Source organism: Vipera ursinii, assembly GCF_947247035.1.
Source record: "Vipera ursinii genome assembly, chromosome: 11".
Taxonomy (NCBI): Eukaryota; Metazoa; Chordata; class Lepidosauria; order Squamata; family Viperidae; genus Vipera; species Vipera ursinii.
In genome coordinates this window covers 12230862-12256195 of record NC_139524.1, presented here as the reverse complement: position 1 = coordinate 12256195, position 25334 = coordinate 12230862, and the positions used below count along the sequence as shown (strand labels likewise).

Below are 25334 nucleotides of genomic sequence, written 5' to 3'. Positions count from 1 at the left end.
ATGCTGGCTTGGACTAATGCAGATGGGAGCAGTTGGAGGAGACAGGCCTGGTTAGCCAAAAGAGGAATAATCTATTTGAGAAATGTTTCTTTCTTTATTCTCCCGCTCTGGCTGTCAATTTTTCATTGGAAAACCTCATTAGCTAAATATTTAACTGTCAATAGACTTACTATGCGCTGAAGTGAAATTCCGCAGTGAATAAGGCCTTACAACTCCAATCTGTTCCTAATTACCATTTAAGTGGGCTCTATTGTAAAATCAGGTCGAATTATAGATGATCATTAACTTGTGGCTTCCTACAGATCTTGTCTATGGCAAAGGGCACTACATCTCTTGATGACATTCCTTGAAGGATGCTATTCTAATTTTCCCACAACGTCCTTGATATAGCTTTGGTTTGGACCTTGGGGAGAATGAGAAATGTGGGTTATCCGTCAGGGAGCATGATTGCCTCATAGCAGGCTCTCTGATGCACTAGACATTTAAGCCTCTGTCCCAGTGTGATACATTTTGAACTTCAATTCCATCAATGGCACTTAGCTTCCTTTCCGATCTCTCAATCTGATCCACTCATCCCCAGATCGTTTCTAAACATTTTAAAGAGTCTGTAAAACTGCAATCACAAGCTCTATCTCTAGCTCCTCCTGTTATTTAGAATGCTACAGATGTACCGCAACTTTCCAAAACAAGGTAAAAGGGCTCTCTCGCACTATTTATTGCTTCCTTAGAAAAGAGTAACAGTAATGCACTAGCCCAGAGCAGCCTACCCCCATATTAGGGAAGGAAGCCTAGCTTGTTTTGCTAAGTCAGTTGAGGATAAATATGTCAGAATCCAAAGAAGGTTTAAACATTCCATTTCTTTTCACGTGCAATGCTAAAGATGCAACCTTGAAAGGGAAAATTCCTTGTTCAATGTCAACATAAGTAATTTATTGGCCCAAATAAATGACTTTTTTTATTATTTTTAAACTGGCCTAAGGACTTCTGGCTGAACAGAAGTTTGTTTATGAGCAATAGATCCTCCTGCTTCTACCATCTGACCATTCAGAATAGACATCGATTTATTATCCAGGTTTTGGTTCCTCTTTGGACCCAAGTCAACTCCATAATCTACAGACCGTATCAACAAAACATTAGAATAGCATTCTGGAAAGTGTCCATGTTGTTCTAACTGCAGGTCCTTAAACTCAACTTGGTGGAAAAAAAAAGTGAAATGAATGAGCAACGGGAAAAATGGAGAAGAGGAAACCACAACTTTCAAAGTGCTGAAATATATGACTTTGATTAGTCATTTCCATTTGAAGAAATTTTTATTGTATAGGGGCAACCCCAAGGAAAACCTGTTCCTTATGGCTTACGAGATCGCCATCAGATAAAATTAAGATTTAAAATAAGGTCCTATTTATATGTTGTGGCACGGTGGTTCGAATGCAGTATTGTAGGCTAACTCTGTCCACTGTCAGAAGTTCAATCCTGACCGGTTCAAAGTTGACTCAGCCTTCTATCCTTCCGAGGTTGGTAAAATGAGGACCCAGATTATTGGGGGAATGATGCTGACTCTGTAAACCACTTAGAGAGTAAGGAAGATGACCTGGATGGAGATAGCCAAGATGCTTTCCTAGGGAAAAGGGGCTGAAATATTTTTCCGGTCCAGAGCAATAGATAACATTTGGAAATGATACAGGCAGATTCTTCCCTGATTCATTGGATATAAGAAGTGGAGGAGGTGTCTACGGAGATTCTCAATCATCCAGGTCATGGTGTCCCAAAGGCATTTTTTTTCAAAAGGCAATTGGACTTTCTTGAAAACTTTTTGCTTCTTCTTCTTCAGTTCTGAAGAAGCTTCTTGGATGAGAGGCAAAAGGTCTTCAAGGAAAACACCCCCAAAAAGTCCAGATGCCTTTTGAAAAAAAAATAGTCTTGGGACAAAGGGAAAAGGTCCAGCACACTTCTAAGCACAGAGGTACAGGGGAATCCAGCCAACAACAAACCAGGGTTCATTGCTATGTTATGTTTGAAATGGCTTGAACAAGCTCACCCTCATTCCATGGGTGAAAAGAGTCAAGGAGGCAGCCACATCACACAACACTCATTAAAAAGGATGAGGCATTCATACGGTCGCATGGCTGGACCTGCTACTTTGATTGCTTTTATTCCCCCCTCCCCCCTCCCCCTGAGAAGAAACTCCAATCTAAATCCACGGTAGTTCCTAGGATCCATTGTGTAATTTTGTGCTCAAAGCATACAAAGAGAGAAGATAACTTGGAAACACAGCCCTCATTCCAAAATAAAACTGCTTTCAGGAAAGGAAGGCATTGTTTAGCTTTCAAAAGACATACTTGACGTTCGTGTTGGTGCAGATGATATACTCAATCTCATCCGAATACGGGTTCTGAAATGTAAAGCTGCTAGTCCTGATTAACATCCATTCCCGGTTCTTGGTACGAAAGCGGTACATCACAGAGAGCACCTGGCCCTTCAGCTTCACCACCTGCAAAATCGTTGGGAAAAAAAATCACTGGGAAAGGAGATCACAGTCTAATCCAAAGGGGAGGTTTACAGGGTACCGAGAGAAACCCACCTTGGAGAAGTAGCTTTTTAAGCTGGCAGATCTTCACCTGATGAGGTTAAACGGCTTTTGCCTTTGTACGTGACCTTTAGCATTTCTTTTTAACCACCACCACACACACACAAAAAGACATTTATTTATTTATTATTATTTATTAATTTAATTTATATACCGCCCTTCTCCCAGGGGACTCAGGGCGGTGAACAGGGCATCATTTAGGGATAATAGGCATCATCATAGATGATGGGTAGTGATTATGGATGATGCTACTAGGATGCCTTAACTGAAATTCCAAATAACGAGAGATAACAACTCAAGAAATGTAGTAATAGTGTTCATTTTAACAGCAAGTGTATATCTCTTATTTTGCCAGCAAATACAGCTAGACCTTGACTTACAACCATTCATTTAGTGACTGTTCTAAGTTGCAACAGCACTGGAAAAAGTGACTGAAGACCACTTTCCACACTTACGACCGTTGCAGCATCCCTGTGATCATGTGGTCAAAACTGTTGACAATTCATCCATATTTATGATGGTTGCAGTGTCACCTTTTATGAACTTCTGACAAGCAAAAATTCACTTAACAACTGTGCTACTAACTTGACAACTGCAGCTGGCTCCTTTAACAGCTGGGGCAAGAAAGGTCACAAAACGGGGCAAAATTCACTTAACAGCTGTCTCACTTAGCGACAGAAATGTTGGGCTGAGTTGTGGCTGTTAAGTCAAGCACCATCTATAGCAGTACGTATTTGAATGGCGGGTGTATATCTCCTCTTTTGCCAGCAAATATCCTAAATGTGCTGTGTCACTAGAGAATGTTGTTGTTGTTTTACAAAGGATAACTGTAAGCTGGAGGAAACTCAAGGAGCTTTTGCACACTCCATGTAGCTAATCCCTCAACATTCAGCCTTTGAGTAGGAAAGCAAGGAGGTGTGAATGTCTGTGGAGATTCTCCGTCATCCTGGTCGTGGTTGTCCCAAAGGTGCTTTTTCAGGAGGCAACTGGATTGTCTTGTTTTTCTCTGAAGAGGTTTGGCTTCTCATCCAAGAAGCTTCTTCAGCTCTGGGTGATAGGAAATGGAAGGACTTATAATCTTCTGTCTGCAATGAATATAAATCCTTCCAGTCCCCACCGTCCAGTCAGAGCTGACGAAGCTTCTTGGATGAGAAGTGAAATGTCTTCAAAGAAAAACAAGAAAGGCCAGTTGCCTCCTGAAAAAAAGCACCTTTGGGACAAGGAAGTGCTGAATTTTAGGCAAGGACCAGAGCAATCTAACGTGCAGCTAAATATGGCAAGGAAAGCAGCTGGAATGCGTGCCTGGTAACCCGCCAAAACTATTTGTCAAAAGGCACTCTGGATAAATCAAAATCAATTTCTCTTACAGTGACACAAATTCCAATTTATTTTCTGAAAAGATGGAGCTCAGCATAGAATTAGTTCCACATGCTCTGTAGGCTTGATTTGAATTATTTGCTGAGTAAAAATTTCAGTGAGCTGGATGTTTATTACTCGCCGTGGTAAGAAAGTTTAAAAATAATCCGATATTTATAAATCATCAATTGAGTTTTTCCAAATGCATGGCTTGACAGCTTAAGAGAGTCGAAATTGGCAGAACAGCATGCGCTGACTTTGGCCTGCAGGAGTTAAAGGCATTTTAATGGCTTTGGTGGTTGTTTGTGTTTTTTTTAAAAAAAATGAGATGAAAGGTGACACCCCAGGATGGTGTACTGAGCACGTTTTTTACAACTAGGAAAGACCTGAACTTGAAGTCCTAACATGCAAAACAAACCCAAGACCGTATTGATACTTAGCATTCAAGTTATGATCTGTAACAGAATTTTTGCATGCAACAAACAGCTCAGGGGAGTATTGGAGAACATAATTTTGTGCTTACATATAGTTCTAGGCTTCGACACGAAGACAGAGAGCATGTATTAAGTTTTATTAACATTCTAAGTAAGTGTATTACATATTTGACCACTGTTATTATCTTTCAGCTGGTCAGCATGACTAAATAATCATGCTTTTCACATTGGGATGAAAAATACAAAGAGTATTTATGAATAAGGAGAATGTTACCTGCTGGAAACTTTCTCTTAAATGGCTTTGATCTTCTGGATGACAGAATTCTAAAATGTCCTTCCCTAAAAGATCCTGGCAAGCAAACCATAAAAGGAGGAAAACCACGTTAGTTACAAAATGTTACAAATTGCCAAAGGAATAGTTTAATAACAATGAATTCACTAAAACTTTAAAAATAAAATTTGGAGCTACTTAATAGCAAAAAAAAACAAGCAAGGCCCCAATAACTGATTTGCAAATCTGTCAGATGAATACAATGTCTTAAGAAGTGACTTACAAAACAATAGCAGAGATAAGAATAATTATTTTCAGATGCTCCCAGTCTCAAAAGATCTACCACACAATAATACAACTGAATCAACAATAGTTTTTTATATTCAATTTGAAATTTGTGGTTTAAGACATTCAGTATGGAGAAGAGTTGGTAAGACTGGGTAGCATGAGATATATATTTATATCTCTGAAATTTGGTGACTTAGGCAAAAAAAGAACAAACAGACCTGTGGCTGATAGCCAATAACACTGATGCATCTTGGATCCACAAAGGTAATTATTCCATCTGAGCTATGCCTGGATAAGAATTCTGTGGGTACTGACATTCCATTCATATCCATGCACACCGGCGAACTGGTCACCTGAGAAAAACAATCCATACGTGCTTTATTCCATAAAAATATCAGGGGATGGGGGGAATAATCAAAATACAGTTTACAAGAATAGATTTTACTAGTGGCTGTGAAAGAAAACTGTATAAAAGTTTATAACTGTATGCAACATTCCACAGAAGATTGAATGGTTATGAATCTGAGCTTGTAATTTCCCATCTCAAATGGGAACACTTCTTCAAGCAGCCAGATAGGACAAAGAAAAATCTGGCATCCAGGATAAATTAAATAATAAGTCCAGGCTGGGTTTCTAAAATAACCTTCTTAAAAATGCTCAAAACAACCAGAACATTGGAAGCAAAAGATTTAAAATGCCAAGGACTCCATTCAGTGCTAATAATTCCATTGATAATCAGACCCAAACTGCCTGAATTCACCTGCAAGCAGGAAGGAACATTTTCCAGCAAGGTGCTGCAGAGGAATATGGGATAAATCAATGGGTTAGAAAGTAGTACCTATTATGAAGAGTTTTCTAGTAGCAACCCAACTTTTTGGCAGCAGTGAATGAGAGCATGGCCAGCCTAGAAAGCTATGCAAGTACAGAGGGTATTATGATGAAATGGGCTTTCGACAAGATGCTCTTATATGAACTCTTCTCTCTATCCCACAGTACCAGATGGCAGTTCTCAAGCGAAGAAGCACGTTCCAGCATTGTTAGCCCTTAAATGTTCTCCCCCAGAGCTGACACCGTATCAACCTATCACCCTAAGGAAAGAGAAAGGCTCTGGCTTCCAGCTTGGACTATGTACTTCCTGGGGAAGAGAAGAGTTCATAATGTATGATCTTCCTGATTTCTTTGTGGTGACACTTCCCAGCATGGCTCGGGCAAAAGGCTTTTGGTCCTCTACATATCGTGAATAATCCTTCAGAACTACAGTCTTATTTAGACAGCTGCACTGTTAGCAGATTATGTTCTTCCTCTCTCCATTTGTGCAACCCCTAAGTGGGTTAGGACACTGAGCTTGTCAATCAGAAGGTCGGCAGTTTGGCGGGTAGAATCCCGAGTGCCGCATAACAGAGTGAGCGCCTGTTACTCGTCCCAGCTTCTGCCAACCTAGCAGTTCGAAAGAACGTAAAAATGCAAGTAGAAACATAGGGACCACTACGGTGGGAAGGTAACAGCGTTCCGTGCGCCTTTGGTGTCTAGTCATGCCGGCCACATGACCACGGAAACGTCCTCGGACAAGCGCTGGCTCTTCGGCTTTGAAACAGAGATGAGCACCGGCCCCTAGAGTTGGAAATGACTAGTACGCATGTGCGGGGGAACCTTTACCTTTACTTTTAAGTGGTGTTTAGTTTTTGTACTTAAGGCGTAAAGAAGTCAGCAGTGCCAAGATCACTCTTTGCCACTTGAATTCAATTCAATTCAATTCAAGGATTTTACATGAGCAGATCTACCTTTAATAGTATTCTGGAAAAACCAGTGTACGAGTTTTATTCATGTATCCAGCTTACCTGATTAGTCACTATGTCAAATAAGACCCCGGGTGTTGTCCTATTCACTGAAAAACTGTCACTCCTTTTGCCCATTGACCCTGATCTGTGTGTATGGACTCAACCTGTGATGTGTCTTGGTCAAAACAAAGATCAATGCTCAACACAAGGCAAGGGTCAGGACAAGGCCCTATTCCTTGATGCTTTCTTGCCTCCCGAAATTGTCTCCCGAAGTTGTGGGTGCTCCATAACTGGAGGTTTTCAAGAAGAGCTGGGGAGCCGCTTATCTGAAATGGTCTAGGGCAGGGATAGGCAACCTCGGCTCTTTTATGACTCGTGGACTTCAACTCCCAGAATTCCTGAGTCAGCATGGCTGGTTCAGGAATTCTGAGTATTGAAGTCCACAAGTCATAAAAGAGCCAAAGTTGCCTGCCCTTGGTATAGGGCAGGGGTAGGCAACCTCGGTTCTTTTATGACTCATGGACTTCAACTCCCAGAATTCCTGGCATAGGGTCTCCTAACATAGGCAGGGAGTTGGACTAGAAAACCTCCAAGGTCCCTTTCAACCCTATTATTCCATGTTCTGTGTTCTTTCTACTGATGGACTGGGCTATAGCTCAGAGGCAGAGTACCTGCCTTGCATCTCAAAGCTCCCGGGTTGAGTTTCCAGCATCTCCAACCAGGTATGAAAACCAACGCTGGAGGGTCTCCGCCAGGTAACTCAATCTTCCTCAGTTTAATGTATTGAATCCCTGCTGCAAGGTGCATCAAAGTGGAAAAACAGGGACATGCAGTACCGTACATAAAGCTTTTGATTTAATTTCCAAAGCCTGCAGCAGAAGAACATTTCAGATTTCAGATTTCTGATAAGAGATGCTTTTCCACTGGTTGGTGAGACAGACGAGTGCTACAAAAGAATGGAGGTACTGTTTTTCTTTGGGCACTGATTTTAACCGGCGTTGACTTCAACCCTGTCCCTTATCTCTGAGATAATGTGACACACAACAGAGAGAAGATGATCTACTTTGGCCATCAGGGGAACCTGGGCTTTGACTGAAAACAGATTTCTCTAGAGGGAAGAACAACACCTTTAGAAGTGGTGCATTGCACCAAATTATTTGCAGTGGTGTGTGTAGATCTTACATGTATTAGGACAGTGATATATTTGGTAGCACTGTTCTATATATCTTCCCCTCCTTGGGCTAGAGTCTGTCTTTTTACATTTCATCTGGGATTATTGTTGTTATTTGAAGTCCAATAATTTCAAGCAGATTTCATAAAGTAAATAAGCCACAGAATTTACTTCTGCAAGCATTTTTGTAACCAAAAAAGTGTGTGTGTCTCTGTGTGTGTGTGCTTACCTGAAGTCTTCCTATAGCCACCAGGCAATATTTGCTGCCTTGTCCCACCTCGGCATCTTCTTCCGGTATGGTCATTCCTAAAATTATTTCCCCAAAACAACAATTTATTAAAAAAAAGAAAAAGAAAGTTAGAAGGATCAGAAAGACGAGAAAGTTCTCTTTAGCTACTCAGCCCCTAGGAAAATAAGATGGCGCTATTTGAGCTAATTTTCTGGTACCAGTAGAAACATATTGAAGCTGTCACGCTGTTAATAATTTTCAGTACAGAGATAGAAAAATGTATTTCTGCTCTTTTTTTGGTTCTGACATACTTTGGTTCTGTAATCCATTTCTTCGTAATTTGCTTTCCATGGTTTGTTTTTGTACACTGCCTTGCTGGCCCACGCTAAATCAAGTAAATGTTTACAGACAGTCCTCTAAATGAAAAATAAAAATAAAAATAGAAAAGTGATAGGATCATTCAGATATTAGACTTGCCATCTCTGGGCAGTTGTTTTTACTGTAAATCACCAACATATTGTATGATGTTGAAAAGAAACAGCTGCATGAAAAAAACAACAACTGGGAGTTTCATTGCACTTTGTTTTCAACCTTTTAATGGAATTTAATGCTATAAACATGTTAAAAAACAAGGCATGTCACGATGCTTTTTAGTGCCTTGGGGCTACATAAATACCTTTGATTGGTACATCAGCATAATTTCCCCACTGGCCTTCCAAGGCTTTTAAGTAATCTGATTTCCCAGATTGAGTTTTGGAGCCAGAAGCTTCCTACAAATCCTTGAGTGAGTTAAGTTATTTAAAGCATATTCCCTTGAGTGTTTGGGATTTACATCATGCAGGAGCACTGAATCACTGGGAGAGGAATTCTGGCCTATTAGTCAGGTTAAAGAGAAAGGAAGCTCAAGTTTCTACCAGATTGCAAGAACGCAGGCGAGCAGTCTGACGAGCAGACCCAAACTCACTGGTAACCTCACACTGCAATGAACAAGGATATACATTCAATTTCGCAGGAACTAAGATTGTTGGCCGAGCAAGTACAAAAATAGACAGAGAAATTATTGAAGCCTGGGAAACGGGCCGCTTGTCAGTCAATGGGAAAGCTGATTTACCACCATCTTATCAGGTACTTAGAAGCCGAAGACTTGGCAGCCCAAGGAAACAATAGCCAATGACTTAATAGCCAGCCATCAACAACCCAATCAACCAATAGTAAGACACCATGTAAATTCTATGCATAGAATAGCCCAAAGCACATATTCTGGTAGAGAGAAGTTCCCTGAGGATGGGCTCCAGCACAAGTCGGAAAGCTCAGAAGACTAAACCTCTGGTCCTGGTGACCACTCAGGTTGGATCTTGGAAGCTCATGTTTTCAAAGCAACAGAATCTAAAAGATCTCAACATTTTCTGTACGAATAACAATTCAGACCAGTGCTGTGTTGTGCATGCGTTTGTTGTGTACAGGTACTCCTTGACTTACATTTGTTTAATGACCATTCAAAGCTACAACTGCACTGAAAAAGCTTGACTTATGACCATTTCTCACACTTATGACCCTCATCCCCACAGTCACATGGTCTAACTTTGGGTGCTTGGCAACTAGCATGCATGTATGCATTACAATTTGCCTTTAGATAAAGGCTAAGTGTGTGTGTGTGTGTTACTCTCAAGTAGGTAGATGGAGGAGCAAAACTTCTTTGATTCAGCTGCAGATCGTGGGAGCCTGAAGCCTTGTCAAGGACACCAGAACAGATGTGGATTTAAACACAGATGGTTCCCATAACAAAGTGGACTTGTTGATATGGATTACATAAGACGTTGAGGGATTTGACTCGGAAAACTATTGTTTAAATCTATGAATTGGTGTGGGAACCTCAGAGTTAGTTTTACTTTGACATAACCACACAATAATATTCAATAAAATATGAGATTTTCGGAAATGGAATTATTGCTGAGTTTTTGGCTTTTATTACATTTATATTGCTAAAATGTAATTAGAGCCTCGGGAAAGCTTTATAAAGCTGAAGATGCCTGCCAAAGGGTGGTAAAGCAACCTATATTCTGTGGTTAATTTGTTTCCTTAAATGGCATCTAGAAGGCCAGATATAAAAATAAATTAATTATATAAAGGAATGAGATGGCATTAATTACAAGGAAAGGGAAGAGAAGAGAAGGGAAAAAAGGGAAAAGGGGAAAAGGGGAAAAGAGGGGAAAGAGGAAAGGGGAAAGAGGGGAAGGGGAAGGGGAAAACAAGGGAAGGGGAGGGAAAAGAGAGAGAGAAAGAAAGAAAGAAAGAAAGAAAGAAAGAAAGAAAGAAAGGAAGGAAGGAAGGAAGGAAGGAAGAAAGGAAGAAAGGAAGAAAGGAAGAAAGGAAGAAAGGAAGAAAGAAAGAAAGAAAGAAAGAAAGAAAGAAAGAAAGAAAGAAAGAGAAAAAAAGAAAGAAAGAAAGAAAGAAAGAAAGAAAGAAAGAAAGAAAGAAAGAAAGAAAAAGAGAGAGAGAGGGAGGGAGGGAGGGAGGGAGGGAGGGAGGGAAGGAAGGAAGGAGAAAAATAAGGAAGGAAGAAGGAAGGAAGGAAGAAAGAAAGAAAGAAAGAAAGAAAGAAAGAAAGAAAGAGAAAGAAAGAAAGAAAGAAAGAAAGAAAGAAAGAAAGAAAGAGAAAGAAAGAAAGAAAGAAAGAAAGAAAGAAAGAAAGAAAGAAAGAAAAAGTTTTTGTATTATCAACATTCTGATTACTGTGGGTATCAACTGTGCAAGACGTGCACCAGTTTGCAGTCTGGAGAGGAACATTTGTCCTACTTCGATTCCTGCAGGCATGCACATCAAACTACAGCGTGCCTTTCTACCAAATATTTTCCCTCCATTGTCATGCAGTGAACAAATCTGATTAAGGGGAAAAAAAACATCATATGGACTGCATAAAAATTCATTTCCTTCTCAGAAATATGAGATCCCTTAATTGAAATGGAGCAGGGGAAGGGAAAGGCAAACGGTTGTTTAAATAAAATCAGACTGGTAAACTTAAATACCAAGAAGCAATGGGGAAAAGGGCATTTCATTGGTGCAATTCGTGGGCTGGGTTAATGCAGTACTTGGGAGGACGCAAGACACTCCGTAAATTGGCAGCAAAATACATGGACAAAACTTCGAGGATAGAATTCAGACAGGGCACTTTATCTACTAATGTTCCAGCACCTAATTTTGTAATTTATTGTTATGTACATCACTGATGAATCCAGATCAGCCTTATTCGATCTACTTCCAGTTTTTCACTACAATCTCATTTCTATTCCCTAGAGCCACGTACAGTTCTTAGTGTCACTTCTTTCTCTTCCATGCCCAGAAGCCACCTTCTTGGCCTTACTGTTGGCCAAAATTAAATCACTATTGGTACATGCTTCTGCTAGTAGCTGACGTTAGAGTCAGTGACTGGACCCATTGGCATCAATATTCCCATGGAAATAATCCATGAGAGCCAATTGATCTGCAGTCCCAACTGATTTTAATGTTTGGTCATGTCAACTAGGAAAAAACCAGGATGTCGACCAACGCAAAGCAAAGCACCAAACTGCTAACAGGTCTATTTCCAGCTTGGTTCCAGAAGATAAAAGCACTGGGTGATTGCATTCAATTTGCAGGATGAAAATTCTTCTTTCAATATTTTTTTTTAAAAAAGGCATGCGGGGAAGGAGTTTTTAAAAACCTAAGATGGTGGTCACAATAAACACGGTTATGGGTGACCCTTGGATTTTGTTGAGATCTCTAGCTGATGTTGCAGCTTTCAAGATGTCCTCTGCATAAAGAGTCATCCAGACTGCCCCAAAGATACCGTTTGAAAGACAACTGAACTGTTTTTGGTTTTTTTGTGTTTTTTTGTGTTTTTTTCCTTGAAAATTGTTTTGCTTCTCATCCAAGAAGCTTCTTCAGAACTGGAAAAGCACCCTTGGGACAACCTTAACTTGGACGATTGAGAATCTCCATAGACTGTTGTGATTCAGAGTCAGCCTGTGGGTTCGGCAGTTGGGTCGGACGACTCAGAGGAGGAGGAGGGGGGTATTGAAGAGCTTGCTGAGCGGGTTGGAGAGCTTGCTGATGAGAGCCCTCAGCCAGGCCCCTCCCACCTGGTCACAATGCAGACCCAGCTGTGTGAGCCTGACAGCGTGGATGAAGATGACCCACAGCTGGCCCTGTTCAAGGACGCCTGACGCAGGAGGCAGTCAATCAGGAGTAAACAGAGGAAGGCAATGGGGCACCTCAGAAGGAGGCAGAGAGAAGCCACGCCCTGAACTGTATAAAAGGGGAATGTGTGGGAGGGCTGGTTTGCTGAAGGCAACCGCTTGAATAGCTCCTGTTTCATGGTTCGTGTCTTGTTTGCTTTTGTATCCATAAATTTGGTAGGCTTAGTTCCAGCCTCTTGCCTTCTTGTAAAAGGGGTTGTCCCTGCCTTTTCTGCAGGGCCGGTAGCAGGCTGGTACAGAACATAGACCATCATCCAAATGAAATATGGAAGGAAAAGGAAAGGGCGATTAGGATGCTGTAATCATCCATCAACCATTCATCTCTGGATGGTACACCGAGTAGCAGATGTACGGATTATTTGGACATTGCCTTCATCCGCTATAATGAAATATTTTGCACTTCTACTCAAAGCCTAGCAATTATTTCTAAAGATGCCTCTAGGACTATCCATTAGCAGATGCAAATATTACAAAAACCAGCGTCGTTTCCCCCCCCCCTCCAATGCTGTTTTTGGCAGGGAGTCAGAAGCCACTCTCCAATTTAGGCACCGCATGTCCCAAATTACTTATACAACCTTGAAAGATGTGGTAATTTTTCCCGCAAAAGGCAGTTGGGGAGCCTGATGTAATCGAGAGATGCTTCTGGAAAGGCTTGCCACTCTTCCTTTCCTTCTACACATGAGGAAGAACTTTCGGTCTCCTCTCAGCATGGCGGAGAGAAAATAAAAGCATCTTATTAATGGCCTTCTGAGGAAAAAAAGGTGAAACTAGCATCATTTATTTACTGGGGGAACAATGATCCTGGTGACTCTGACCTCAGGAAGGAGGCAAAATGAGCCGAAAAACAACTCCCCCCCACCCCAACCCCTGGTGTGGAGAAAAAAAAAATCCTCCTTTGTGCCCTGAAACTTTTATGAACTGCAACAACAGAGCTGAACAGCTGAGTGTGTAAACTCAGATGAATCTGACACAACGAGATCTGTTTTTTATTTTATTTGGAGACATCTGTTTGGTGCTATATAATAAAGAGCATAGGACTGTTTGGAATGTTTGGCAGGCAGGGGTTGTTTTTTAGCATTAAAGAAAGGACAGAAATAAAGTCATACTGAGTTTCTGAGAGGTCAGCTCCATGGTTTCCAAGTTTGGATGCAAGCGAGGACTGTTTTAATGAAAAATTGTGAGCTGAGGTCTGTCTGTCTGTCTGTCTGTCTCTATCTATCAATCCATTTATTGTCTCTCTCACTCTCTATCTATTGTCTGTCTTTCTGTGTGTCTATCTTATTGTCTATCTCTCTCTCTCCTTCTCTGTCTGTCTGTATTTATCTATCCATTTATTGTCTGCCTCTCTCACTATCTATTGTCTATCTATCTGTCTGTCTCTATCTCTGTCTGTCTGTCTCTAGTGATCTGTCTATCCATCTCCATCCATCCATCCATCCATCTTTTGTCTCTATTGTCAGTCTGCCCATCTCATATCTATCTATCTATCTATCTATCTATCTATCTATCTATCTATCTATCTATCTATCTATCTATCTATCTATCTATCTCACTGTTTCTCAAGAATGTTAAAAGCTGGTTTACTCCCAATCTGACCACTTGCCCACAGTGTAGATCACATTCTCCACTCTGGTGGAAAATGTAAGGCAAAATGTGCTTCCAATTCTTATTTGTCAGGCATCTTACATGAAAAGCATGTGCTATACTACTGGGATACTGGCCATTCCTTTGCCATGTCTTTGAAATAGATCGTGAGAAATTACACCCCAGCACATACGGATAGGGGAAAAAACCCTTTTCAGTCATAGTTTATACTAACAGCTTCAGTGGCAGCAGCTACAAGCCAAATATTCAGATCCTAGAAGATCATTTTGAGTTCTGCAAATTTCTGAGGTCAATCTTAAGTTATCAGTTTCACTGCTCAATACAGGTTGTTCCAAAGGCTCTCTCAAAGCAAACAGAAGCCAGAGATTTGCTTTTTTTCTCTGGACCTGATCTTAACAGCTATAATTCCATTATAGGGTAGAGGAATTTGAACAAATTCAATTTCCCCCCAGTTAACAATATTTCTTGTGTGCTGAGTCTCCTGTTTATACAAGCGACTGCAGGAGATGGTTCTGTCTCTTGCTAAAAGTTATAGATCCACAATTAAGCTTCGGTACAAATTATGCTGGAACTGAGGGTCTGCATCACAAATAAACAAGGTACATTAAAGAGAGAGAGAAGAGAATGGCAAATACTTATTTAACTTATCTGAAAGGGAATGGGTCAAGGGATGGGCCTCGTGATGGGTCCGGTGTGGGTCACATCAGGTGAGGGCCTTGTGACAAGTCCCATCACAAGACCTACTGACCACACAAAGCCCTTATCAGCAGAAGAACGCGGAGAACCGACATTCCATAAACTCCACTGAAGATGTTACCTAGCCTGGTAACAAAATGGAAACCAACCCACAAGCTCAGAGAACGAACCTCCATCCTCATTTAGTAAGGGTATCCCTTGGATTCTTTCTGTTGGGATTATAGCTCCTAGATTTAGATCTAGATTTCCCATGATCCCCAGAAGGCACCCAGTTGAGAAAGGCCAGCATAAATAATAAGCCGCTAAGCCAGAAAAGAATCATTAATATCATCATCATCATCATTATTATCATCATCATCACCATCACCTTACACTTCTGAATAGAATTTACCATCTTCCCATTATTTGGTTGATTCTTTCACAAGGGAGTTGAAATGCATTTGTTTCTTATAAGACCCTTACGAGACAACTGAAATTGCCAAAAAAGAATCCACTCGCCCCCCTCCCCACTGCATTTTTTCCATCGTTGAAGGATACACAGCTACCAGAAGAAGCCAATTAGGGGATAAGCCATCATTCAAAGGCTCCTAAAATGCCAAAAGAACGCAGGGCGCGCTATATCCTTGCACGCATTCAACAAATACACACACGCACATACGCACATTGTTTAAGAGCAGATGAGACAGACTTGGCTCCGTTTATGTTCTTTTTCACTATGTTCACTACTATTATATCTGATGCAGCTCATCACTCAGACCCCTCTGGAAGAAACCCTTAAAACAAATATACGCAAACTAAAATGGAAAGGTTTGTTTTCCAAAAATGCCTGAAATACTTATACGTTTTTGTTTTTTTTAAAAATGTGCTGTTTCTTTCTTTCTGAAAGATGGGGAAATGTTTTAGAAAGCAGCTGTTTGCCATTAGGTACTGTCCATCTCTGAATCAAAAAAAAAAGAAATAAAGAAATAAAAACATGGCTGTTCCATTGTTTTTTTTTGTCCCCCCCCCACTTTTTTTTTCTATGAAGAAATTACGATCACAAATGAACCCAAATTTTCTCCTGCTAAGGGAAACATTTGTTGGGTGAGTTTTGTCCCCATTTTATGACTTTTCTTGCCACCGTTGTTAGGTGAGTCGCTGCAGCTGCTAAATTAGTAACAGGGTCATTAAGTGAAACTGGTTTCCCCCTTGACTTTGCTTGTCAGAAGGTTGCAAAAGGGGATCACGTGACCTGAAGACACGCTGCAACCATCAAAAATATGAGTCACTTGCCAAGCGTCGGAATTTTGATCATATGACTGTGGGGACACTGCAATAGTCCTGGGTGGGAAAAACGGTCCTAGGTCACTTTTTTTTCAGCAAAAGCCTTGGTGGAGCAGTGGGCTAATGCCTCCTTAAGTAACACCAGCTGCCTGCAATTAGTGCAGGTTCGCATCCCACCAGGCTCAAGGTTGACTCAGCCTTCCATCCTTCCCAGGTAGGTAAAATGAGGACCCAGATTGTTGGGGGCAATTAAGCTGACTTTGTAATAATGCCGCTTGGGGAGGGGGGCGAAAGCCCTAATAAGCAGGCATATACATAGAATGAAGGCTACTGCTAAGCACATTGGTTTGTGCTTAAATTGTAAGCTGCCCTGAGTCTTCGGAGAAGGGCAGGATATAAATGGGATTAAAATAAATAAAATAAATAAATGTTGTAACTTTGAATGGTCACTAAATGGACCATTGTAAGTTGAGGACTATCTGAATATGCAGCAGCGTAGGGCGATTACGTTGGATTGCTAATGTCCTGTGCTTTCTCACGCCTCCAAGCAGTTTAAAACAAAAACAAAAACAAAGAGAAGATCTAAAATTTAAGGGTTAATTAACCTCTTAAAAGGGAAAGTTAAGAGTCGGCAATGGGGCAAGTGAAGGACTAGGGACCCTGCCCTGCCCCCTCGAAAAGAATTCCCGGGATTTCAAAAAAAATAAATTAAAGCATTACCAAGCCTTCACAACTCAGGAGGTTGCTAAGATAACGGAAAACTAGGCCACCTCTTGTGAACGTTTGGCAATTTTTCACGAGATTGCAGGGTTTTCATACAAGGCATTTTGGCCAGGAGAGAGAGGTGGTGGTAGTGGGGGGAGACGTATTCTGCATTTGAAATGGTTGCCAGTCCAGTTGTAAGGACTTATGAGATAACCAACATTTGGAAAGATTCACACAGCTTTCCACTAGCCCACCATATTTACGTTCTGTAATAAGCCGTGGCTCCACAAGTAAGAGAATTAGGCTCATTCTAAACTGTAGCCTGAGCAAAATCCTCTTTCAAATGAAGGCATGTCCCAGGACAACGTTGCAGGATCCTATCTGTACAGAGTACAGAGAAGAGCAACAAAGATGATTGGGGGACTGGAGGCTAAAACATATAGGGAACGGTTGCTGGAATTGGGTATGTGTAGTTTAACGAAGAGAAGGGTGAGGGGTGACATGATAGCAGTGTTCCAGTATCTCAGGGGCTGCCCCAAAGAAGAGGGAGTCAAGCTATTCTCCAAAGCACCTGAAAGCAGGACAAGAAGCAACGGATGGAAACTAGTCAAGGAGAGAAGCAACCTAGAACTAAGGAGAAACTTCCTGACAGTTAGAACAACTAACCAGTGGAACAACCTGCCTCCAGAAGTGGTGAATGTTCCGACACTGGAGGTTTTTAAGAAGAGACTGGACAGCCATTTGTCTGAAATGGTATAGGGTTTCCTGCCTGAGCAGGGGGTTGGACTAGATGACCTCCAATGTCCCTTCCAACTTATCATTATTAGGGTCCTGGATTGGTCACTGGGACCCGAGGTTTAGTCTTCCGAGGTGTGTGTGCTTTGGGCTATTTTGCGTGTGATATTTATATCATATGGTGCCTGGTTGTATGTGGCTTTTAAGTTGATGGTTGGGGGTTATAGCTGGCCATGAACATTGCAGTCAACATCTAAAAAGCCACACACAACCAGGCACCACATCAATAGAATAAGTGCTTTGGGCATAGAAGAGCTCCAGCATGACTCCAAAAGCTCAGAAGACTAAGACCCAGACTGGATCCTGCAAAATCCTCTTCCTTCCCTGCACACAATATAATTATTCTTTGCAAAGCTCTGAAATAGCCACACTACAGTATATGATCCATGACCAATACCTACAGCTCTACAGTAAGTTCAAAAACAGTAAAACCTCATACAGCTTTAGTGGGATGGGACATGTTGATATGATGATGATGATGATGATAATAATAATAATAATAATAATAATAATAATAATAATAATAATAATAATAATAATAATAATAATAATAGAATAGAGCTGGAAGGGACCTTGGAGGTCTTCTAGTCCAGCCCCCCGCTTAAGCAGAAGAACCTATACCATCTCAGACAGGTGACTGTCTAGTCTCTTCTTAAAAATCTCCAGTGATGAAGCGCCCACGATTTCTGGAGGCAAAGCTCTTCCACTGGTTGATTGTCCTCACTGTCAGGAAGTTTCTCCTTAATTCCAGGTTGCTTCTCTCTTTGATCAGTTTCCAACCATTGTTTCTGGTCCTGCCCTCTGGTGCTTTGGTGAATAACGTGACCCCCTCCTCTTTGGGGCAGCCCCTCAAATACCGGAACACTGCTATCATGTTGCCCCCATTTCTTCTTTTCTTTAGACTAGCCAAACCCAATGTCTGCAGCCGTTCTTCGTATGTTTTAGTCTCCAGGCCTTGGATCATCTTAGTTGCTCTTCTCTCAATTTTTTCCAAACTCTCTACATCTTTTTTGTGATAGGGTGACCAAAACTGGCTGCAGTATTCCAGGTGTTTTTTTTGTGTGTGTTTTTTTGCAATACCTACAACTCTACAGTAAATTCAGCCAGACTAAAAACCTCATACAGCTTCAGTAGGGTGATATTTGGTGATATTTGCATCCCAAGGAAATAAAACCACCACTGCTTTAGGCCAGTAATGCATCCAAATGTCGACAACCCAAGATAACTCCTGTTCTGATTCACATCAGCAGGAGCTTTCAGAAAGCTCTTTCAGACGCTCTTCAGCAAGTCCAAGAAATAAGGTCAGCCAAACCATCTCTTGACAACATTGGACACAATCCCCTCTTGGGTTTCCAACTGTTTCCCACATTTTCCCGTATGTAAATATCCCCACGCGTGATATTGAGTTACAGCATGTTTAGAGTATATTACAGTGGGCCAAGAAAAGAAAATAATCCCAGAAGACCTCATTCAAAACAGAAATGCTTTATGGAAGAAATGGAGGGTGTGGTAGCTTGGAACCAAGCGCTTACGTATAGGGTGTTTTTTGTTTTTAAAAAATCAGGTCTTCTCTCTCTCAAAAAAAAATCATTTCAAAATTCTTCTAGGTTCAGAATTGGCCATCAGGGAGGAAAGATTACTGTGGGAGCAAAATACATAAAAGCTTCTAGGGTTTTAAAAGCTGCTCTTTCTTTATACACTTGCTAGCTGGGGGCCTGAGGAACTACAGTCCACGAGATGTGCTAGATATCCCAGCATGGCCAATAGAAATTTGCTAAGGGTGTCCATTTCTTGAGATGAGTAGTACTTGACTTTGGTGCGTATTGACGGCTTCTCTAGAATAAAGACTCAAAAAGTACTTTGGCATTCTGAATCATGGTCTCTCACCCAAGGATATACAATTAAAAATGCAGAGATAAAGATATTGCGAGCGCTGATTTCATGTAGGAAAGTAATATAAAATGAGATTCCAATTCCTGGAATTCTAAAATGTTAAACTTCCCCGAGGAGAAGTTTCTTTGTTGCCTTCCAAGAAGGAACACAAGGAGATGGCAGTTTAGAAACAGGGAGGGAGGAGAGAGAGAGAGAAGGAAGGAAGGAAAGAAAGAAAGAAAGAAAGAAAGAAAGAAAGGAAGGAAGGAAGGAAGGAAGGAAGGAAGGAAGGAAGGAAGGAAGGAAGGAAGGAAGGAAGGGGCAGTTTAGAAAGAGGGAGGGAGAGAAAGAGGGAGAAGGAGGGAAGGAAGGGAGGGGGAGAAAGAAAGAAAGAAGGAAGGAAGGAAGGAAGGAAAGAAAGAAAAAAGAAAAAGGAAGGAAGGAAGGAAGGAAGGAAGGAAGGAAGGAAGGAAGGAAGGAAGGAAGGAATATGGCAGTTTAGAAAGAGGGAGGGAGAAAAAGAGAGAGATGGAGGGAGGTAGGAAGGAAGGGGGAGAAAGAGAGAGAGAGAGAGAGAGAGAAAGAAAGGAAGGAAGGAAGAAAGAAAGAAAGAAAGAAAGAAAGAAAGGAAGGAAGGAAGGAAGGAAGGAAGGAAGGAAGGAAGAAAGAAAGAAAGAAAGAAAGAAAGAAAGAAAGAAAGAAAGAAAGAAAGAAAGAAAGAAAGAAAGAAAGAAAGAAAGAAAGAAAGACCAGCTTCAGGTCAAGAATCTCTGGTCACTGATGAGCTTCCATGCCTCCCCTATTCAGTTCTGGAAGGAACCCAAAGGAAAAAGAGTCATATGGAAGATTTTATATTCTGCCTGGTCTATTTTACCTGCTGGGGGCCAAGCCTTTATATACCCGGTACAGTGGACCACAGCATATTGTGCCTCTCCTTCTTTCACTGGGCCCAGGCCGTTTCTGAATAGAAAGCAAAGAGTAAAAAAAAAACACGTTTGTTTTTCAAACAAGACAATCCTTCAAATTTATTACTCTCTGAATCCTCTTTTCATAGTTCAGTCAAAGTGACTCCCTTTGAAGCAGGGATGTTTTCTATTTGGCCCATAGTCCAAATTCAGGCGCTCCATTACGTCAATTAGAAGCCACGGAAAGAGGCTATAGAAGAAGCTGGGTGAGTCACATATAGTATAAAGCCACAATTTATTTCTTGTATTTCTTGTGTTCAGAGAATTTGGAAGTCGGTATCACTTAAAAAAATATTTTGCCAATAAATGACTGTCATTTCTCAAATCCTTGAGCAGAACAAAACATGTGAGATACGAAATCTACAAATGCATATATGTGGAAAGAAGCAATTGAAAGGAACAGCCACAAATTTGTTGCAGTGTTTATGTTCCCCTCCCTCTAATACTACGTATCTTCTTGGTCTTCTCTATTTGGGATATAGCTAAATATACCCAGATATATATTTAAATGTAGATTATAGACACATAGACACACTTAAACTCATGCACACATGCAAATGCATGCAGACAGTCGTTAAGCAGAAACGTGCACAAACCACATGTATTTGTTAAAATTATATTCCCCGTGAAATTAACAAGAACCATGACAAATAATAAATCCTGTTTTGAGCATATTTTAAGAAAACAGATGCTAGGCTCCAACACTAGGAATAATTGTGGTTTGGTCCTAAACTTTGGTTTAAGCACAAGAATTGTTCTGTGCTCACCTGAACCCTTTTGCCAATGTTTTAATTTGATGGGTCTGTTCAAATTCAACTAACCCACAGGCACATTTGTTGAATTCCTTAGAGTCCATGTGTCAAGCATGAGCGCCTCTGCCACAAGAATATGAATTGATGCTTATGAGCCTTGTCTTGTCAACCCAAGCATAATACGCCAACATTTGACTTGGATAAAGACCTAAAGCAGGGAGGGGTCTTCAAACTTGGCCCTTTTGTGACTTGTGGACTTCAGCTCCCAGAATTCCACAGCCAGGCATGCCTGACTGAGAAATTACAGGAGCTGAAGTCCACAAGTCATAAAAGGGCCAGGTTTGAAGACCCCTGACCTAAAGATACAGAAAACCAAGTAAGGTTTATGCCAAAGAAGGAACATAAAACACCAACCGGTATCTTTTCCTCATGGTTGTTATCCTGTTCAGAGGTAAATGATCCAATGGAGCATTGCCACATCTGGAAATGAAACAGCGTAAGACCGTTAGCAACCATACTTGATTGCAGGGAACAAACTAAAACAATAGAGTAACACAACTGCAGTCAGAAACCTTTGTAACAGAAGGCTTTTAAAGGCCAGGGGCTGGCGTTTGCTTTGCTTTGTGTTTGCCTTGAAGTCACAAAGAACCTGGGTTGGTGTTTCCTTTGCTGTCCCAAAGAAGAGTGGGGCAATCTATTTGGCAAAGCACCTGAGGCCAAGATAAGAAATAATGGATGGAAAGTTATCAAAGAGAGATCCAACTTATAAGTAAGAAGAAAAAAGCCAACTAATAGTGTCATCTTAAACGGGTTGTTCTCTTTTTGTTTCTCTCCGTAGGCTGATCCAGAAGTCATTTTGTTGTAGCTTTATGTAATTGCTGGAGGGGAGATACCAGCCAAAGATAAAAGCCCAACCTCCAGGGGTCTTCAAACTTGGCCCTTTTGTGACTTGTGGACTTCAGCTCCCAGAATTCCACAGCCAGCATGCCTGGCTGAGGAATTCTGGGAGTTGAAGTCCACAAGTCATAAAAGGGCCAGGTTTGAAGACCCCTGGAATAGAATAACACAATTGAAAGGGACTTTGGAGGTCTTCTAGTCCAACCCCCTATTCAAGCAGGAAACCCTATACCATTTTAGACAAATAGCTGTCCAGCCTCTTCTTAAAAACCTCCAACGTTGGAGCATCCACAACCTCTGGAGACAAGTCATTCCACTGATTAATAACCTCAGGCAGGAGACAATTTTCTTGGTTTGACACTGGATCCCATGGTTATATGGATAAATCCAAGTAAATACCAAACCAAAAGAATTAAAAAAAACCCTCCAAGAACAGTAAACAAAAAGGCAGCTGTTTTGACCATAGGAATCCCAGATCTATAGTATCATTACAAACAGATTAGGCGAATTCAAGATCGTAAAATAAAACGCAATTTCAATTACATAAGCTCTTCCTTGGACAAAATGGTAAAAAAAATCAAACTAAGGAAGTCAACAATGGTCCACGTTTGGTGACAGCCTTAAGATGGTTAGAAGAATCCCAAATATTTATTTCAGATCAAAAAATGGTTCAACCATAAACCACAGGCCCAAGACAAGCTTAATTATTGCCATACGATGGGATTTTTTAAAAATAAAGTATTTAAAGACAGACAACGAAAGTATTTCAAAATTGGAAAAATGAAGATGTTCTCAAGAATTGCTCATGTGCCTGAAATTAGCTGGGCGATTACTTATTTGTGTTCTTTCCCCTTATAAATAAAAAATGTGGTGTGTTATGAAACAAAAATAAGGCCACATTTCCATTCCAATCTTAGGTCTCAGAAATAATAATTTGAATAATAATAATATAGTAGGATGACACAATGGATCACATTCCATGGTCAATCTGATGAGTAAGTTCTGGTAAACACAACCAAGGAAAGGATGTGAGCTACTGACTCTTTCATAAATTGAAGAAGAATCAAAAAAACCCACAAGCTGCAGATTGATGGATGTTATTAATGAAAACAAGCATCACTTTCTGAAAATTGCTAGTTTGCATTTGGGATCATTCTTTTCTGACAGTTAATTTATAGCACTTATTCTCCAAAGCGCCCGAAGGCAGGACAAGAAGCAACGGATGGAAACTAATCAAGCAGAGAACCAGTCTAGAACTAGGGAGGAATTTCCTGACAGTGAGAACAATTAACCAGTGGAATGACTTGTGTGGGTGCTCCAACACTGCAGGTTTTTAAGAAGAGATTGGACAACCATTTGTCTGAAATGATCTCCTGCTGGAGCAGCGGGTTGGACTAGAAGACCTCCAAGGTTCTTCCACGGATGGATGGATGGATGGATGAATACCAGTGTGGTGTAATGATTAAGGTACTGGGCTAGGAGGAAGGGTCTAGTCTTCTCTTAAGGATGAAAGCAGAAATAACATACCTCATTCTGCATATGAAGGAACGCCTGGATCCCATGCACATTCTCATTGAAGACTGTTGACCTTCTTTCTTTACTGTGCCAGTTTTCAAATCCAAAATCCTCCCTACAGAGTGGGAAGGGAGAGTGCAAAGGAGAAAAAAAAAAGAGAAGGAAAAGATTGCTCACCGAGATGGCCGTTTGACTTAGAGCAGCACAGTCTATCTTCAAATCATTTTACAGTGCTAAGGATAAAAGGTAAAGGTTCCCCCGCACATGCATGCTAGTCGTTTCCGACTTTAGGGGCCGGTGCTCATCTCCATTTCAAAGCCGAAAAGCCAGCGCTTGTCTGAGGACGTCTCCGTGGTCATGTGGCCAGCATGACTAGATGCCAAAGGCGCACGGAACGCTGTTACCTTCCCACCGGAGTGGTCCCTATTTTTCTACTTGCATTTTTACGTGCTTTCGAACTGCTAGGTTGGCAGAAGCTGGGACGAGTAACAGGCACTTACTCTGTTATGTGGCACTCGGGATTCATCCTGCCAAACTGCCGACCTTCTGAACCACAAGCTCAGCGTCCTAACCCACTGAGCCACAGCGTCCCTAAGGATACAGTACCTCAAAAGCGTGCTAAGAGTTTCATACTATACTGTCAGCAAGGAGGAAAGAGAAAGCAGAGTAGACTAATCAAGCCATTACAATAGCATATGGAGTCACACCTTTCACCTATTTCATATTAGCTAGTTTGCTGCACATCTGAACTCACACCGAAACATACCAACAGTGTTTTGTTTTTCAGTGGCCTTGCTGTAGCTCCACACCCATTAAGACACCCAACAGCTGAATCTGGCATGAAAGCACTGAATGTGCTACTCAAATTCTAAACACAAGTCAGAGTTTCTGCCACTGAGATTCTTAGGACAAGGATACCAATTTTTGTAGTAGGCATAGATTAAACCAATGTCAATTTCTATGCAATCATAATGACATTTTGGTTTATTTATTAGGGGGGAAAATCATCTGTCCCATTTTTCAAACCTCTTTGAAACCAATGCTCAACCATCCGGATCTTGTTGAATTCTCATTTCCATCAGCCACAATGAAAAGAGAAGATTAGATTTGCAGAATTAGAAAGCCATACTTTGCTGATCTTTGATTTAAACCAATTTATCAGCTCAAGATATTCAAATAATTGTACCGTAGCAAGTAAAACCACATTAACCGCCAGCCTACTTGTTAACTGCACACCCAGGCATTTGATGCTGGTAACCATCTAATGATTCACCTGAGGAGATGATTACCAGCATCAAATGCCTGGGTGTGCAGTTATCAAGTAGGCTGACTTGGTCGCTCAACAGCGAGACCCCAGTGAAGCGGGCATAGCAGCACCTGCATTTTCTGTGTCGCATGGAAAAAGCACATCTTCCTTCCCTTGTCCTTACCACTTTCTACACAGCGATGATCGAGAGCATCCTGTCATACAGCATCACCGCCTGGTTTGGAAGCATCCCTGCTTCAGACAGGAAGGCGGTGCAGAGAGTGGTGAGGAGGGCTGAAAAGATCATTGGCAGTTCCCTCCCTTCCATCCAGGACGTGGCACAGAAGCGTTGCTTGAGCAGGGTCCGTAAGATTGTCTGGGACACCCCACATCCTCTTCACGGCCTGTTTCCCTTGTTACCTTCTGGGTGGAAGGGGCTACACGTATGTTGTATATAGTACGTTTTAAATGTGTGTTATGTATGTGTACACTTTGAGAGCAAGCAACAAAATTTCATTATGTGTGCCATTGTGCCCACAGTAAAAAAAGACAATAAACGTGTCTGTCTGTCTGTCTGTCTGTCTGTCTGTCTGTCTGTCTGTCTGTCTGTCTGTCTGTCTATCTATCTATCTATCTATCTATCTATCTATCTATCTATCTATCTATCTATCTAT

At 41.2% G+C, this 25334-nt stretch overlaps 1 protein-coding gene across 1 annotated transcript in view; it reads right to left on the bottom strand.

The window, feature by feature from the left end:
* The window catches only part of ARNT2 (aryl hydrocarbon receptor nuclear translocator 2), an 82980-nt gene that overhangs the window by 14944 nt on the left and 42702 nt on the right, over positions 1-25334 (bottom strand). The window contains exons 6-12 of the mRNA XM_083371368.1: positions 23427-23525; positions 21417-21482; positions 20160-20245; positions 8115-8191; positions 5155-5289; positions 4652-4726; positions 2340-2491 (exon numbers count right to left, since the gene is read on the bottom strand). Coding sequence (XP_083227494.1) covers positions 2340-2491; positions 4652-4726; positions 5155-5289; positions 8115-8191; positions 20160-20245; positions 21417-21482; positions 23427-23525 — 690 coding nt within the window. The remainder of the gene's footprint in view (positions 1-2339; positions 2492-4651; positions 4727-5154; positions 5290-8114; positions 8192-20159; positions 20246-21416; positions 21483-23426; positions 23526-25334) is intronic.